The 17,006-nt window shown below is 42.9% G+C and overlaps 1 protein-coding gene and 1 long non-coding RNA gene across 5 annotated transcripts; both read right to left on the bottom strand.

Moving 5' to 3' along the window:
• Positions 1 to 2,240: 2,240 nt before the first annotated feature.
• LOC121858042 lies at positions 2,241 to 4,022 on the bottom strand. Of its 3 annotated transcripts, none has more exons than XR_006087327.1 (3): positions 3,822 to 4,022; positions 2,419 to 3,500; positions 2,241 to 2,323 (listed from the first exon to the last, which is right to left on the bottom strand). It is a non-coding gene; the product is annotated as an uncharacterized LOC121858042 (long non-coding RNA). The 3 variants fall into 3 exon arrangements; XR_006087326.1 differs by having other exon boundaries at positions 2,419 to 3,480; XR_006087328.1 differs by having other exon boundaries at positions 3,842 to 4,022.
• A 3,337-nt stretch (positions 4,023 to 7,359) lies between these two features.
• Positions 7,360 to 16,081, bottom strand: LOC121858041 (uncharacterized protein DDB_G0284459-like). 2 transcript variants are annotated; one of them, XM_042354280.1, is made up of 5 exons: positions 15,796 to 16,081; positions 11,789 to 11,997; positions 10,370 to 10,566; positions 9,983 to 10,132; positions 7,360 to 9,482 (listed from the first exon to the last, which is right to left on the bottom strand). In XM_042354280.1, exons 1-5 carry the CDS (start codon positions 16,074 to 16,076, stop codon positions 9,054 to 9,056), a joined length of 1,266 nt encoding a protein of 421 aa, XP_042210214.1. In that variant the 5' UTR covers positions 16,077 to 16,081; the 3' UTR covers positions 7,360 to 9,053. The 2 variants fall into 2 exon arrangements, with proteins under 2 accessions (XP_042210214.1, XP_042210215.1); XM_042354281.1 differs by having other exon boundaries at positions 9,983 to 10,120.
• Between the last annotated feature and the right edge of the window lie 925 nt (positions 16,082 to 17,006).

The following is a 17,006-nucleotide window of genomic DNA, read 5'->3' as shown; positions in this document are numbered from 1 at the left end:
TACAACACTACCTGAACTAAGACCCTACGATACATTCCTCAACATTCACCACAGATAGTAGCCATTTATTATTTTCTTTTACACAAACTGTACCTCAGAAAATGGTGCAGTGATGAACATACTATTTCAGTTTCAACAACTGCAATATCTTTATTACAGTACATACTCCACACACAGCTGACCGGCCCTCACCTTTAAAACAATCAGTGTTCCACCAAAATTGATCTGTAAGTAATAATAAAAAAAAAATAGATAATACTTATACTGTATCAATCATGCTGCTGCTTTCTTTGGGGGTCATAAATAACGCCATCCCCGTAGAGCAGGACACAGCTAACATGTTCAAGTTTCTACACAGACCACCATTACAAATATCGCCAAGACCCACAGACACGAGAGAGAGAGAGTTTACAATAATGCCCAACTGACTGGCTGTCAAACATGGCATGAGGTAATGGTTTAGTAAGCACTGGGAACATTTCTTTGTTCAAGTACAATATAATAAAATATATATATACTGTATATATTTATATACACGGTACAAAATGTGAAGAATAAAATGGGTACTAATTGTTGTTCACGCACGCACGCACGCGCACGCACGCACACACACAACACACACGCACGCACACACACACACACACACACAACACACACACACGCACACACACAAACGCCACAACACACACGCGACAACACACACACGCCAGCACAACACACACGCCACAACACACACACGCCACAGCCAAGACAACACACACACGCCAAGACAACACACACACGCCGCACAACACACACACACACACACGCACACACACACACACACACGCACAACACACACACACACGCATAACACACACACACACGCACAACACACACACACACACGCACAACACACACACACACACACGCACAAACACACACACACACACACACACACACACACACACACACACACACACACACACACACACACACACACACACACACACACACACAGAGTGAATACAGAAATTTTTGGCTGAAATAATTTTGTAACACCAAACACAAGCATTTTCTCGAGTAACAAAAAAACTGTACTAGTGACACAGTGTACTAGTGACACAGTGTACTAGTGACACAGTGTACTAGTGACATAGTGTACTAGTGACACAGTGTACTAGTGACACAGTGTACTAGTGACACAGTGTACTTGTGACACAGTGTACTAGTGACATAGTGTACTTGTGACACAGTGTACTAGTGACATAGTGTACTTGTGACACAGTGTACTAGTGACACAGTGTACTTGTGACACAGTGTACTAGTGACATAGTGTACTTGTGACACAGTGTACTAGTGACATAGTGTACTTGTGACACAGTGTACTAGTGACACAGTGTACTTGTGACACAGTGTACTAGTGACATAGTGTACTAGTGACACAGTGTACTAGTGACATAGTGTACTTGTGACACAGTGTACTAGTGACATAGTGTACTTGTGACACAGTGTACTAGTGACATAGTGTACTTGTGACACAGTGTACTAGTGACACAGTGTACTAGTGGGGATACAGTGTAATGTACAGTGTACTAGTGACATAGTGTAATGGTGTGACACAGTGTACTAGTGACAGTAGTGTAATGTAGACAGTGTACTAGTGATTGAAGAAAGTGTACTTGTGACACAGTGTACTAGGGTGACATAGTGTACTTGTGACACAGTGTATAGTGACATAGTGTACTTCTAGGACAGTAAAATTAGTGGATACAGTGTAATTTGTGACACAGTGTACTAGTGACATAGGGTAGTACTTGTGACACAGTGTACTACAGTGACATAGTGTACTTGTGGGGACACAGGTACTAGGTGATATGAAAAATTTCTGTACACAGTGTACTAGTGATATAGTGTACTTTGTGACACAGTGTAATTAGTGACATAGTGTGTACTTGTGACACAGGCAAAAGAAAGGGATATATGTACTTGTGACACAGTACTGTACCAAGGGGTCCCTTATATCACCCCCCTCCACACTGTACTGTACCAAGGGGTCCCCTATAAGTCACCTCCACACTGTATTATACCAAGGTCCCCTATAAGTCACCTCCACACTGTGCTGTACCAAGGGGTCCCCATAAGTCAATTTCCACACTGTGCTGTACCAAGGGTCCCCTATGTCACCTCCACACTGTGTTGGTGTACCAAGGGGTCCCCATAAGTCACCCACACTGTGCTGCACCAGGGGTCCCCATAAGTCCACCTCCACACTGTGCTGTACCAAGGGGTCCCCATAAGTCACCTCCACACTGTGCTGTACCAAGGGGTCCCCATAAGTCACCTCCACACTGTGCTGTACCAAGGGGTCATCTCCATACTGTCACCTCCACACTGTGCTGTACCAAGGGGTCCCCATAAGGGGTCCCCATAAGTCACCTCCACACTGTGCTGTACCAAGGGGTCCCCATAAGTCACCTCCACACTGTGCTGTACCAAGGGGTCCCCATAAGTCACCTCCACACTGTGCTGTACCAAGGGGTCCCCATAAGTCATCTCCACACCAATGTACTGTATAATCGATATACTAAACAATTTGAATCATAGCACTTTCTTGATGACCTGCACTGTGTTAAACTGTAGATGATAGTAACACCTAAAACAAGACCATTCGGAAATTTAGGCATTTATGGATTACTTGAAGATTAGCTCCCCCAAGTGCTCACCCGATCCTCTCCAAGCTTAACCAGCCTGAAGCTTAACTGAGCCGCGAACCATCTAAGGGGATGAGGAGGGGTGGGATAATGATCTTACCACCATCACCGGGCATAAACTTATCCTAATAACTCTGACATAACTCAACTAATGCAGTACAGTATAAACAACAGCCACATCTAATAAGTCATATTCCACATCTTTAATGGAGAGTTGGTAACTGTGGTCAATTCATAACACAAACCTCATCAACTGTACTTGGCCACAATGTAACCCATGTGCCACACTTAATACTTCACTAAGTCCATTTTGATTCACTATTGAGAGAGAGAGAGAGAGAGAGAGAGACAGAGAGAGAGAGAGAGAGACAGAGAGAGAGAGACAGAGAGAGAGAGAGAGAGAGAGAGTTCACTTGAAAACAACAGTAGACTTCGTTTATAGACATATCAATGGTACAATAAGTCATTAAAGAAATAATACCAACACCTAGCAGCTGCCCGTCACACCTAGCAGCTGCCCGTCACACCTAGCAGCTCCCCGTCACACCTAGCAGCTGCCCGTCACACCTAGCAGCTCCCCGTCACACCAAGCAGCTGCCCGTCACACCTAGCAGCTGCCCGTCACACCTAGCAGCTGCCCGTCACACCTAGCAGCTGCCCGTCACACCTAGCAGCTGCCCGTCACACCTAGCAGCTGCCCGTCACACCTAGCAGCTGCCCGTCACACCTAGCAGCTGCCCGTCAAACCTAGTAGCTGCCCGTCACACCTAGCAGCTGCCCGTCACACCTAGCAGCTGTCCGTCACACCTAGCAGCTCCCCATCACACCCTACCAGCCCGGTCACACACCAGCAGCTGCAGCTCAGTCACACCTAGCAGCTGCCTGCACACCTGCACACCCACCCAGCAGCTGCCCGTCACACCTAGCAGCTGCCCGTCACACCCCTAGCAGCTGCCGTCACACCTAGCAGCTGCCCGTCACCCAGCAGCTGTCCATCACACCTAGCAGCTCCCCTCACACCCTAGCAGCTCCCACTCGTACCGCAGCCGCCCGTCACACCTAAGCTGCCGTCACCCTAGCAGCCGCCCGTCACACCTAGCAGCTACCAGCAGCAGCTCCCCGTCACACCTAGCAGCTCCCCGTCACACCTAGCAGCTCCCCGTCACACCTAGCAGCTCCCCGTCACACCTAGCAGCTGCCCGTCACACCTAGCAGCTCCCCGTCACACCTAGCAGCTCCTTGCCACTACCATCATCATCATCGTGTGTGTGTGTGTGTGCGCGTGCTTGCTTGTGTTTGTGCGTGTGTGTGTGTGTGTTGTGCATGTGTGTTGTGATTGTGTGTGTGTGCTGTGTGTGTGTGTGTGTGTGTTGTGCGTGTGTGTGTGTTGTGCGTGTGTGTGTGTTGTGCGTGTGTGTGTTGTGCGTGTGTGTGTGTGTGTGTGTATGTGTGTGCGTGTGTGTGTGTTTTATTTCTGCCTGAACACATTATTTCCTTGATCCATTTATTGACCGCAGTATCATATTAAGTGTGTAATATTTCCCACTTCACAGTTTAGTCATATAAGATGCACACAATCATCTCAAGACAAATATATATGAACCAACTCCACTTGTGCCAAAATATTTCACAACTTTAACATTGAACTTAAAAAACTTTTATACATACAGTAAACACATTATATGAACGTCTCATCAGAGAGCGAGTTAGTTTTTTGATTCTGCATAATTTAGATAAAGTAAAATCTATGAGAAAAGTTCTGAGCACAGTACAGTAATATTACAGTGAATAACAAATTCTAAAGAGATATATTACAAAACATTTTGAACTTTCCCCAAAACTAATAAAACTGTTGTTGGCAGTTAAGTAAGCCAAAAATATGCCCAACTTCCAATAATATATAATACTTCTTTATTTACTGTACAGCTTCTTGGCTCGTGTGTGACTAGAAAAAAGCAACACTGCACCACCTACGTCTTGACTTTAAATATAACTTCCCCGTAGACTCCATGACACTAAAACATGTGGCCACCCTCATTAAAAAATACTGAAATGTGCTTATTAGACAAAGACAATACGAAACAAAGAAACATTTACCTCCACAAATTATTGCTAAAAACTGTATTGTTCTGGTACTGTGTGTGTGTGTGTGTGTGTGTGTGTGTGTGTGTGTGTGTGCGTGTGAGTGAAGCATCAACAGAAGTATGGTTACACAATCTAGTACAAACACCTGAAGGAAGAAGGTCCCAGCATCTTTTTCCATGATCTCTGATAACCAAACATACATTCTAAAAAGCTATCACAAGACCTGGTTGAGATTACTATCAGTACGACTGGCCACAAGACACTTGTAGCTGCCACCGCACACTTGTACTTATAATTAATACAAAAATATAATCAACCACTTAGCACAAGCCACTTGCTAATCTCCTCCCAAAATGTTTCTCCATATTTTTTTAATCTCGGTAAACAAAAATCCTAAGACACATTTTACGTTACTATACAATATGTTGACAATTTATGAGAAGATTATGGTAAAGAAAATGGCATCCATACTGAGGAACTCCTTTCTACCGTACACGCGCTCTAACAAGTACCTTCACGGAGGGGGTCAATGAACGCCACAATGAACTCTGTGACTCCCGTTGTCTCGGTAGTGTTGTCAGAATCCTTCGTCGGTTGTGTCATGTTGTATCACACAAAATCGTGAAGACATGTTTTGGAGCGAGTGTAGATAATAAACATGATGGTGTGGTACAGTACAGGTCATCAGCACTGCTCTCCACCCTCCCCTCTGTGAGACTTTAACATAACTATGGATTCTTTAAACAAGTCCGTTATCACATATAAAAATTTACAAGTAGAAAAAATAAAATATACAAAATAATTGTTCATGGATAGTGAAAAGATAAATCTTAAAAAAAATAGAACCCAAAAAATAATTAGTAATCTGTTTTAATAATGTAACCACTAACAACCCAGTTCTACTCAACCAAGTCAGATGATCACATTGCCATTAATTTATTTAGTGGAAAATAAATAAAAAATCTTTCATAATAAAAATAATAAATATCACTTCCACATACAGTACACCAATAAACCATCACTCATAACTAATTCATCGTTGGTAAACTAGGATCTGCACTCGGAGTCAAACTAGCGGGCGTCGACAAAATAAACACGTGATATGTATCCTCGTCGCGAGAAGCGGGTAACTCGGCCACAGAGAGCTGCCGCCGCCGCTCGATTTCCTTCACGGGGGAAAACAGTCTCAGGTTTGTGAAGAAAGAAGCAGTCGCAGTAGCACCTGTGGCCCAGCATCTGATGAGGAAGCTGCTGGCCTTCCTCACCACTTGTGCACTATAAAGTAACTCTCACTTCACTAGCCTACTGTATAAAAATAACACGGTATGACTCGGCTGACAAATCTCTTCTCTTCAAGTAATATCTGGAGTCGCCTGGGATATGTTCTCTCCACATGATTTTGCATAGGAATTAAGATCTTTTGTGAAGTCGTGTACGGTACTGCATGTGGATCCTTATCTGACACCGTCCCTAGAGCCACGCACGGCGCACGCATGCACACACACGCACGCACGCACGCACGCACGCACACACACACACCTTGTAAAAGATTTAAACATGATCAACTATTCAAAGAGGTTTTTTCCACCCTGTCATACAGTACCAGCTGCCAATACACTGTACTGTCTTTCCCTCAATTTGTGGCTCAATGCCCATGGAGTACAGTAGATACAGTACAAGGCCTTACTCCCAGATACAGTTGACCCTCCCTCACCTACACATTACACCTCCTACCAATACTAATGATACTTGTTAGTACAGTATTGGTGAACTCAAGATAGTATACACTGCAATGTTTGTGAGTACCGTACACACGCGCCACACAGGAAGGAAGGAAGCACTGTACTGTAGCTTCAGCCAGTCTCTACACAGCACCACTTGGCTCCACAATAGACTCGCACACTTTCTATTATACAAACATGGCAAAAATAGATTTCTATGCCCATAACAAAATTCTGAGGAACAGCAATGAATAAGTGAGCATAGCACAAAAAAAAAGTTACACAGCTCTTGTCAGACAAAATACCCCCCACCCCCACAAAAAAAAAGTCGAAAATAAGATGCGTATAGAAACACATTCCATAAAAGTATTGCATTCTAAACAGGGGTCGCTTTTAACGCACTTCAAAACTAAAAATCTGGCCAATCAGGTCGTGAGTTATCAGCGGCTCAGTGTTAAGAATGCAAGCTTAGTTAAGAGACTCAAATAACAAAGATTCTGCATAGTATTATATGATCACAATTATGGAATACAATATTTTTTGAACAGAAAGACTTATAAGCCCATGAGAGGCTATGTGTGGAGAGGAAGGAAGAAATGGGATTCATCACAGACATTTGGACAAGTGTAATAAGTTGCCGGCTGACCTTCAACACTGTGCACTCTAGTCTTCTTATAAGATACTGTAAGGTCCTGTTCTGAGGAAGCCCATACACAGAGATAGTGTAGTGTAGTGTACTGTACTGTACTGTAGTGTACTGTAGTGTATTGTTGTCTACTTTAGTGTACTGTACTGTATTGTAATGTACTTTAGTGTACTGTACTGTACTTTACTGTACTGAGATATACTGTATTGTAATGTACCTTACTGTACTGTACTTTAGTGTGCTGTACTGAGATATACTGTACAGTATTGTTATGTACTTTAGTGTACTGTACTGTACTGTATGATATACTATATTGTAATGTACTTTAGTGTACTGAACTGTACTTTACTGTACTGATATACTGTAATGAAATGTACTGTAATGTACTGTAATGAACTGTACTGTACTGTAATGTACTGTAATGAACTGTACTGTACTGTACTGTACTTTACTGTAATGAACTGTACTGTACTGTACTTTACTGTAATGTACTGTAATGAACTGTACTGTACTGTACTTTACTGTAATGTACTGTAATGAACTGTACTGTACTGTACTCTTCACTGCTAATATATGGAAGAAAATAAATGTATCCACAAGTTACTTAGCTTGGCCAGTGAACAAATACAACACACACAGTATACTTGTTGTAGTGTACACTGAACAAATACATCACACACAGTATACTTGTTGTACTGTAGTGTACACTGAACAAATACAACACACACAGTATACTTGTTGTAGTGTACACTGAACAAATACAACACACACAGTATACTTGTTGTAGTGTACACTGTGAGAGGATAATCAGGACTAAACTCAAACTATAACAATAAAGAAACTATCTTAATCTTTGTACACAATAATCCTATTATTTATAAGAGATGGAAAAATATGAGAGTTAGCCCAGTAAGGCTTCTGGTGTTTCATAAAGTCCTATTTTGACACAGCTACACAGGAGGAACCAGTATAGTGACGACATACGCCATTAACACTGGTTTATGTGTATCTAAGATTACATTAGCAGTGTGCAAGACTCCTCTAGGGGAAGTCTGCATCAATTCGGCCCCGTAGTCCCTAAGATTAACTTTTGTTAGGAAACCCAATGTGTGGCCACTGACCTTATCTGTACCACACACACCACACACCAAACTCCACACAGTTGCAGTTACCGATGAAATGCAACGATGCTTAACTTACAATACTGTATACTAACATACACCTGAATATAAAACTTTAGTGATAATGATAGATTTTGTCTATTATTAACTAAATTGGCAAATAGGTTTGTTGGTCTGTGGCTTCACCCTTTTGGCTTGTTATGTGTTGGCTCGTGGGGTTACATTTGTCCAACACTAAATGAGTAGAGGATACCAAATTGACATAGTTGTTTTGTGGGGGATTGACCGTGATTCCGTGTTGTACCGTTTTGGGCGGGTAGTCGCTCTGTAGTACGCCCGGCGAAGGAACGGTCGCGAGAACGTGGTGCACGGCGGGTGCCGCGTTCGAGGTCGTGATGCGTTGTGAACTGGGCTGAGGCGACGTGGTGGAGGCAAGAGTGTGGGGCATCACTGACGAAGTTTGAATAGGAGAAACTTTTTGATGTTCTGAGGAGCAGTGACTGTGATACAAAGGCTGTGTGAGGTGATGGTCAGTAGAGTGAGGGAAGCTTTGAGGGGGCACAGAGTTTGGTAAATAACAGTGCTGGGGTTGAGAGGTAAACGCGGGCGGGAAGTTCGCTCGTCTCGCCGCGGCCGACGAGTTACTCGGGGCCACCGGGGCCGCCACAGACCAGGTATACTGATAGGAGCCGGATATGGCCGGCATGCGAGTGTATGGACAATATTGGTTTGGGTGTTGTGCTGGCACAGGGGACGGGTAGTGGGTAGGGCCGGGGGCCGCCTTGCCTCACTGGTACATAGTGTGCTGATTAAAACCACCTGGAATTCCTTGTTGCTGCTGCAACATATTTTGTTGGAACTGTTGTTGATGGTTATGTTGTGGGAGAGGCAACATGGGACCTAGAGAGACATAGTAAGGATTGTGTAAATTAAGTGGTAAGGGAGGAGCGGCAGTTGGCGGGGCTGCGGCTCCGGGCGCCTGGTGAGGGGGCGCTTGCATAGCCGGTTGACCTTGATGAGACGTTTGTAAATTAAGAGGTTGTTGTTGTGCAGGAGGTGGTTGTTGTTGTTGTCCCAAGCCAAACAACAAGTTGGGCTGTACCTGCTGAGTCATGTAGGTGGCTAGAGAATTATGGAGTGTTGAGGTTGCCCCCATGGCTGCCATGGACGACACTGGGGCAGATGTCGTCTCCACCCCGAGGTTCATCAAGTTGGGCTGTAAAGAAAAATAATGACACAATAACAAAAAATGACAAGGAAAATGGAAGAAGAACAAAGTGGCAAGAACAATGGAAGAATAATGTGGCAAGAATAATGGGAGGAGAACAAAGAGATAACAAATTTTACAACTAATAATAAGTCACATCTTAAGAGGTCTTGCTAAATTCTACTACACTTGAGTATTAGGAAAACACAACAAAAATCCTGTGGCCAAGAGGTTTCTGGAAGGTCAATAATTTGGGAAATTTGAACAATGCCGACAGCAAGAGCACAGAGGTGACACTGGCCAGCACGCAGGACACACAGTGTTTTCCTGTGCTGCGAGAGACTAACCTAACCCAAGCTTCATCACCTGATTACATTTGGAGGGAATTTTGAATCTGGAAATCATCGCCATGAACGTTTTACGGTCATTTTTCCATGCTTGCCGTGGTTACCTGATGGCAACTGTGGGGTGAACACCATGTTATTAGAGTTAAAGTTTGTCATTGTTACCTGGTATCCTCCCGGGGCAGTACTGGCTGGTGGGTGCGTGGTGGTGGCGGCTACAATAGTCCCCGGGGGAGGCATAGCTGTTCGACTCATGTCAGTGGCTCCACCATTACTAGGACTGTGGTTGTTCATGCTGTAGTCCTGTGGCATCACCTGGCAAAAAACACCAGTCACAAATAAAGAGGAGCCGCAACTCTCACTCCTTCCCTAACTAAATCTACAGCTCTTGTAAGGTAATGTATAACATAACATTCACAGATATATCACAATGTGGTTTTATATAACCATAAATAATCACCCAAAATTACAGGTACGACATATACCACATTCTCCCCGACTCGTCTGACACTCCCTCGACCACAGTGACGGTAAACATTTCTCCTGACTGACCTGGTGCTGGGGAGGAGGAGCCGGAGGTTTGGGTTTCGGAGTTTTTTTCTTTTTCTGAATCATGACGCTCTCTATACTGCGTCTCAAGTCCCCGATGTGACGCTTACACTCGGTATACTCGAAGCTCTTAAACTCATCTAGGAATATTTTTCGATACAGCCACTGCTTCACCTTAGGCTTGTATTCCCTATTTGGATCTGTAAGACAAGGCAAAGATAACACATTAATATTAGTACTACTTGTGTGTGTGTGTGAGAAGTGAACTATATACCTACACAACTGCATACCTACACAACTGCATACCTACACAACTGTATACCTGTTGAACCAAAATAAACTCGATGAATGATTTTACTGAATAACTTAACCTAACCAAAATTAATCTAACCTAACCTAACCTAACCAAAATTAATCTAACCTAACTTAACCTAACCAAAATTAATCTAACCTAACTTAACCTAACCAAAATTAATCTAACCTAACTTAACCTAACCAAAATTAATCTAACCTAACTTAACCTAACCAAAATTAATCTAACCTAACTTAACCTAACCAAAATTAATCTAACCTAACTTAAGCTAACCGAACAAGAGGAAGGTGGGGATCATAGGTCAGTGCTCCACAATTAGTATGCCGTGACACACCAGAGGTGCCGCGGTACATTCCTCTAATTCACTATAAAACAATAATAACATTTACGGGAAACTGATATTATATAAATGAAAATAAGAAATATAAATTAGTATTGAAAGTTAATAAACGGACACATTAAAGTTCACTACCATTTTCATATATTCATGCAATACTTATGAAACAGTCACCAGGGCCCATCTCATTCACACACGGGTAAAACATTTTGGAGCGCAGAGTGATGCAACCTGAAACGGTCTTGCACATGTAGGAGCACTGGCTGCCGGATATTTCCTTCAGTCATTTGTTAGCCCCCAAAAAGTAACTATATACTTTCCTTACACTTATCGTGGCAAATACTAATTTAGTGCCGCAAGAGATGAACAAATTAAATGATGTGTCGTGAAGTAAAAAAGGTCAAGGAGCTGTCATAGATACATGTCACCCACTGGAGAGAGAGATGGAGTGGGGGGGGGGGTAGCTCGGAGCACAGTGCCAGTTCCTGTACCCAATACAGTACTGTACTAAACAACTGGTAACAATAATAGTCACTAAGACAGTGTAGTGTATACTGTAGACTCTACTGTACAGTGTTGGCTGGGCTGTCTGTCTGTCACAAGAGTTCTGTTTCCTCTCCTCCATAACCACGAATCCCTAGAGTCACACTGAGTCGGAATCATTTATGGACACAATAATGCATCAGCGTCTACTGCTTCAGGTTCACAAGTCTGAATCTCGGGGTTGGTGGAACAGCCTGACCGTGACTGTACGGCACATAATAACACCAACCATTAGACGGAGGCGGCTCAAAGGCCTGTGGTTCGTGCTCCTCCAGGTACGACCGGTGCATCTTGGAGATATCAACGTCCACCTGTCCGTTCTTCTGGTCAGTCTTACAGAATATGGTGTAGTCGTGCATCGATAATAACTTTAGCATGTGCTTCTTCATCTGTAGTACTGTGTCTTCTGGCGTCTTCTTCGACATCTGGTTCTTGTTCCTGTGAGGGTGATTGTGTGTTGTGTTATAAAACTGTTACTCTATAGAAGTAAACTTTTATTTATTAAGAGAAGTCACAACTTATTCTCATATCAGTAACTATACAGTAAACCTTCTATTACAGGTATGTTTTCCCCAATTTACAAAAGGGTTCCATCAATACAAAATTTTTCATATATCAAAGCACATTTTCCCAAAGCCTCCCATTATAAAAGTCGAGATATGTTCCCATGGAAAAAAACATCCTTAAAACATCTTAAAACACTACAAAACATGTTTATAAATCCAGATGTTGATGTGCACTCACTACAGAAGACAATCTCCGTGGAAGGTCCAATAAATGAACAATGAACAATGTGACTCCTGTTGTCTCAGTAGGGTTGTGTCATATTGTCCCACACAAAATCATAAACATATTTTTTTGCAGTGAGTGTAAACAATGATTATAATCCAACAATAAATACAGAAGTGATATAAGTACAGTAACAACTTTATACTTATACAGCACTTACAAGAAACCAGACAATAATGGAAACAAAGTGAAGAGTATGAAAGTCAGCCAATATCTACACTAATTATACTCCCACATTAATACACTGACACCCCATTATATAATTAGAGATACTGTACTGTTCTGTACATTCTCTCGACCCCTGATGACTTATTGTGTCACCTTGCTGTGTTTATATGACATGAACACAGCAGTCAAGGAGTTGTGGTGACACTGGTCCAAGCATCAGCCCTGTACACTTCGTTTAATATTGATTTTAATTTTTCTTTCACGATGCTCTCAAATGAACACCCAAATAACAGAACTGAGTTTAACAATGATAAAAAGAAATGTAACATACAATAGTGAGAAAAAAAGGAATTTCTGCAAAAACTGGATTAAAGACTAAGAGAAACTGTAAATTCCACAATATACTGCACTGTGATTCTACCATGGCTGGCTTCAAGTGTTTAAAAATGTGGTCCCTTATAACCCATGCAGAAAAAATTAATTGTTAGTACAGACAAGCGTAACATGTTGGTACACCAGCCACCGCCAGTCTTCAATTGTTCACTGTCGACAATATCTACAACTGCAAACATTTCTTCATTGGCAAATTCCACACTTTCCCTTACACAACGAACGAAGGATTTTGACAACCATAGTAACACAAGACAACACATCCCTAGTAACACAATACAACACATCCCTAGTAACACAATACAACCCTAGTAACACAAGACAACACATCCCTAGTAACACAATACAACCTTAGTAACACAAATGTACCCTAGTAACACAACACATCCCTAGTAACACAATACAACCCTAGTAACACAAATGTACCCTAGTAACACAAGACAACACATCCCTAGTAACACAATACAACCCTAGTAACACAAATGTACCCTAGTAACACAAGACAACACATCCCTAGTAACACAATACAACCTTAGTAACACAAATGTACCCTAGTAACACAACACAACCCTAGTAACACAACCCTAGTAGCACACTACAACCCAAGTAACACAACCCTAGTAATACAACAACACAACTATAGTACAACACAACCTAGTAACACAACCCTAGTAACACAACACAACTAGTAACACAACACAACCTAGTAACACAACCTAGTATACAACACAACCCTAGTAACACAACCCAAGTAACACAAAACAACCCTAGTAACACAAAACAACCCTAGTAACACACACAACCCTAGTAACAACACACCCTAGTAACACAACACACAACCTAGTAACAACACAACCCAAGTAACACAAAACAACCTAGTAACACAAAACAACTAGTAACACAACACAACCCTAGTAACACAACACAACCACCACCTAGTAACACAACACAACCCTAGTAACACAACACAACCTAGTAACACAAAACAACCCTAGTAACACAAAACAACCCTAGTAACAATACAACCTAGTAACACAACACAACCCTAGTAACACAACACCAGTCACAAAACAACCCTAGTAACACAACACAACCCTAGTAACACAACACAACCCTAGTAACACAACACAACCCTAGTAACACAAAACAACCCTAGCAACAAAACAACCTAGTAACAACACAACCTAGTAACACAACACAACCTAGTAACACAACACAACCTGGTAACACAAAACAACCTTAACAACACAACCTAGTAAACACACCTGGTGACACAACCCTAGTAACACACAACAACACACCTGTAACACAAAACACCTAGTAACACAACACAACCCTAGTAACAACACAACCCTAGTAATACAACACAACCCTAGTAACACAACACAACCCTAGTGACCACCCTAGTAACACAACACAACCCTAGTAATACAACACAACCTAGTAACACAACACAACCCACCCTAGTAACACAAACAACCCTAGTAACACAACACAACCCTAGTAACACAACACAACCCTAGTAACACAAAACAACCCTAGTAACACAACACAACCCTAGTAACACAACACAACCCTAGTAACACAACACAACCCTAGTAACACAACACAACCCTAGTAACACAACACAACCCTAGTAACACAACACAACCCTAGTAACACAAAACAACCCTAGTAAAAACAACACAATCCTAGTAACACAACACAACCCTAGTAACACAACACAACCCTAGTAACACAACACAACCCTAGTAATACAACACAAACCCTAGTAACAACACAAACCCTAGTAACACAACACAATCCTAGTAACACAACACAATCCCAGTAACACAACACAACCCTAGTAACACAACCCTAGTAACACAACCCTAGTAACACAACACAACCCTAGTGACACAACACAACCCTAGTAACACAACACAATCCTAGTAACACAACACAACCCTAGTAACACAACCTAGTAACACAACCCTAGTAACACAACACAACCCAAGTAACACAACACAATCCTAGTAACACAACACAACCCTAGTGACACAACACACAACCCTAGTAACACAACACAACCCTAGTGACACAACACAACCCTAGTGACACAACACAACCATAGTAACACAACACAACCCTAGTAACAACACAACACAACCCTAGTAACACAACACAACCCACACAACAACACAACCCTAGTGACACAACACAACCCTAGTAACACAACACAACCCTAGTAACACAACACAACCCTAGTAACAAACACAACACAATCCTAGTATCACAAACTAGTAACACAACACAACCCTAGTAACAACACAATCCTAGTAACACAACACAACCCTAGTAACACAACACAAGTAACACAACACAACCCTAGTAACACAACACAACCCTAGTAACACAACACAACCATAGTAACAACACCTCTAGTCACACAACCATAGTAACACAACACAACCCTAGTAACAACACAATCCTAGTAACACAACACAACCTTGGAGATAATGAATCAACACAGACATACAGTACACAAGGTCAGGTTATACTCTGGTAAAAACCTTGAGTGTTGCAGAGTTATATTCTTCCAAACCCCGCAACACACACACACGTCACCTGTCATAATAAAGTAACACATTTTCAAGTAGCATCTCCCTTGTTCCACCATCACACCTGTAGTAACACAAAAAAGTTTAGTAATTATCCCAGAGAAAATGAACTACGGTGTTGGTATGAACGTGAGAATTAACATAAATAGTATAGGCCTATGTAATAAAAGGTCTATATCAGGTAGGAGAGGGTAATGAGTAGAGATGGAAAAGGGGGAGTTGTGTTAGCAGGAATGACAGGTGATGGTGATAGTGTTAGGAGGGGCAGTAGTAGTAGAGGAAGACTCACTTGGCATCAGCATGTTTAAAACACTTCTTCTTATTACAACGTGAACACTCGCCACCATCAGCTACCCCAGCCTCCTGCCTCACCCCTGCCATATACGCCGTCTGACCAATGATCCTCGGCTTTTTCTTCTCCCCATTGACCTTCTCTGAGGGTTTTTTTCGCTTCTTAGGTTCCTTCTTGGGTTCAGGTTCCTGTGACACGGCGGGCATGGGTTGTGGTTGTGGTTGGTGGAAGTGGTAGGGCGCGGGAACCACCATTTGCTGGTACATACCACTCGCCATGTTCGCCATCTTTAATGTTTTGACTGTGGTGTGACGTCATAGGGTGAGCCACGTATGGGAACACGCGCTAAGTTTGAATGTGAGGGTGACCTTAACTCGCCATCCTCACTCTTCTCCTTCCCCCCTGCCATCCTCACCTCCTCACTCTTCTCCTTCCTCCCCCACCCTCCTCACTCTTTCTCCTTCCCCCTCACCCTCCTCACTCTTCTCCTTCCCCCCTCACCCTCCCTCACTCTCCTTCCCCTCACCCTCCCTCACTCTCCTTTCCCCTCACACCCTCCTCACTCTTCCCTTCCCCCCCTCACCCTCCTCACTCTTCTCCTTCCCCCCGCCATCCCCACTCTTTCTCCTCCTTTCCCCCCCTCACCCTCCTCACTCTTCTCCTTCCCCCCATCCTCCCCACTCTTCTCCTTCCCCCGCCATCCTCTCACCTCTCCCTCACCCTCCCTCACTCTTCCTCCTTCCCCCTCACCCTCCCTCACTCTTCTCCTTCCCCTCACACCTCCCCACTCTTCCTCCCCCCTCACCCTCCCTCACTCTTCTCCTTCCCTCACCCCTCCCACTCTTCTCCTTCCCCCCCTCACCCTCCTCACCCTTCATACAAGTTCACAAAAGGTTCAGCAGCCCGAGAAAGTCACTTGCTTCTTCTACAACCATTAATTTCCAAATAGGTATCACCTGAAGATTCGCCCCCCCAGTGTAATTCACCTGACGATTAAACACCCCAACTTTACCTGCTACCTGGAGGGTCAGATTAAATTAGATTAGCTTATATTTACGTTAGGTTAAGCTTAGGTTAGCGTTAAGTTTAGGTTAGGTTAGGTTAGGTCAGGTTAGGTTAGGTCAGGTTAGGTTAAATTAGGTCAGCGTTAAAGTGGTTAATGTTAGGTGTTTACTCTTTTGGTGATCATAATGTTGTCCAAGATTTTA

Source organism: Homarus americanus, unplaced genomic scaffold (assembly GCF_018991925.1).
Source record: "Homarus americanus isolate GMGI-L3 unplaced genomic scaffold, GMGI_Hamer_2.0 scaffold19794, whole genome shotgun sequence".
NCBI classification, from domain to species: domain Eukaryota; kingdom Metazoa; phylum Arthropoda; class Malacostraca; order Decapoda; family Nephropidae; genus Homarus; species Homarus americanus.
Note: the sequence above shows the minus strand (reverse complement) of the source record. Positions and strands in the feature narration are given on the sequence as shown.

Bases quoted from the DNA above. Each gene is read 5' to 3' on its own strand.
- LOC121858041 (XM_042354280.1), bottom strand. From the start codon at position 16,076: ATGGCGAGTGGTATGTACCAGCAAATGGTGGTTCCCGCGCCCTACCAC. The intron at 11,998-15,795 runs GTGAGTCTTCCT...TCACCCTCACAG, and splicing joins TTTAAACATGCTGATGCCAA to GAACAAGAACCAGATGTCGA. The intron at 10,133-10,369 runs GTCAGTCAGGAG...GTTTTTTGCCAG, and splicing joins CTCCTCCTCCCCAGCACCAG to GTGATGCCACAGGACTACAG.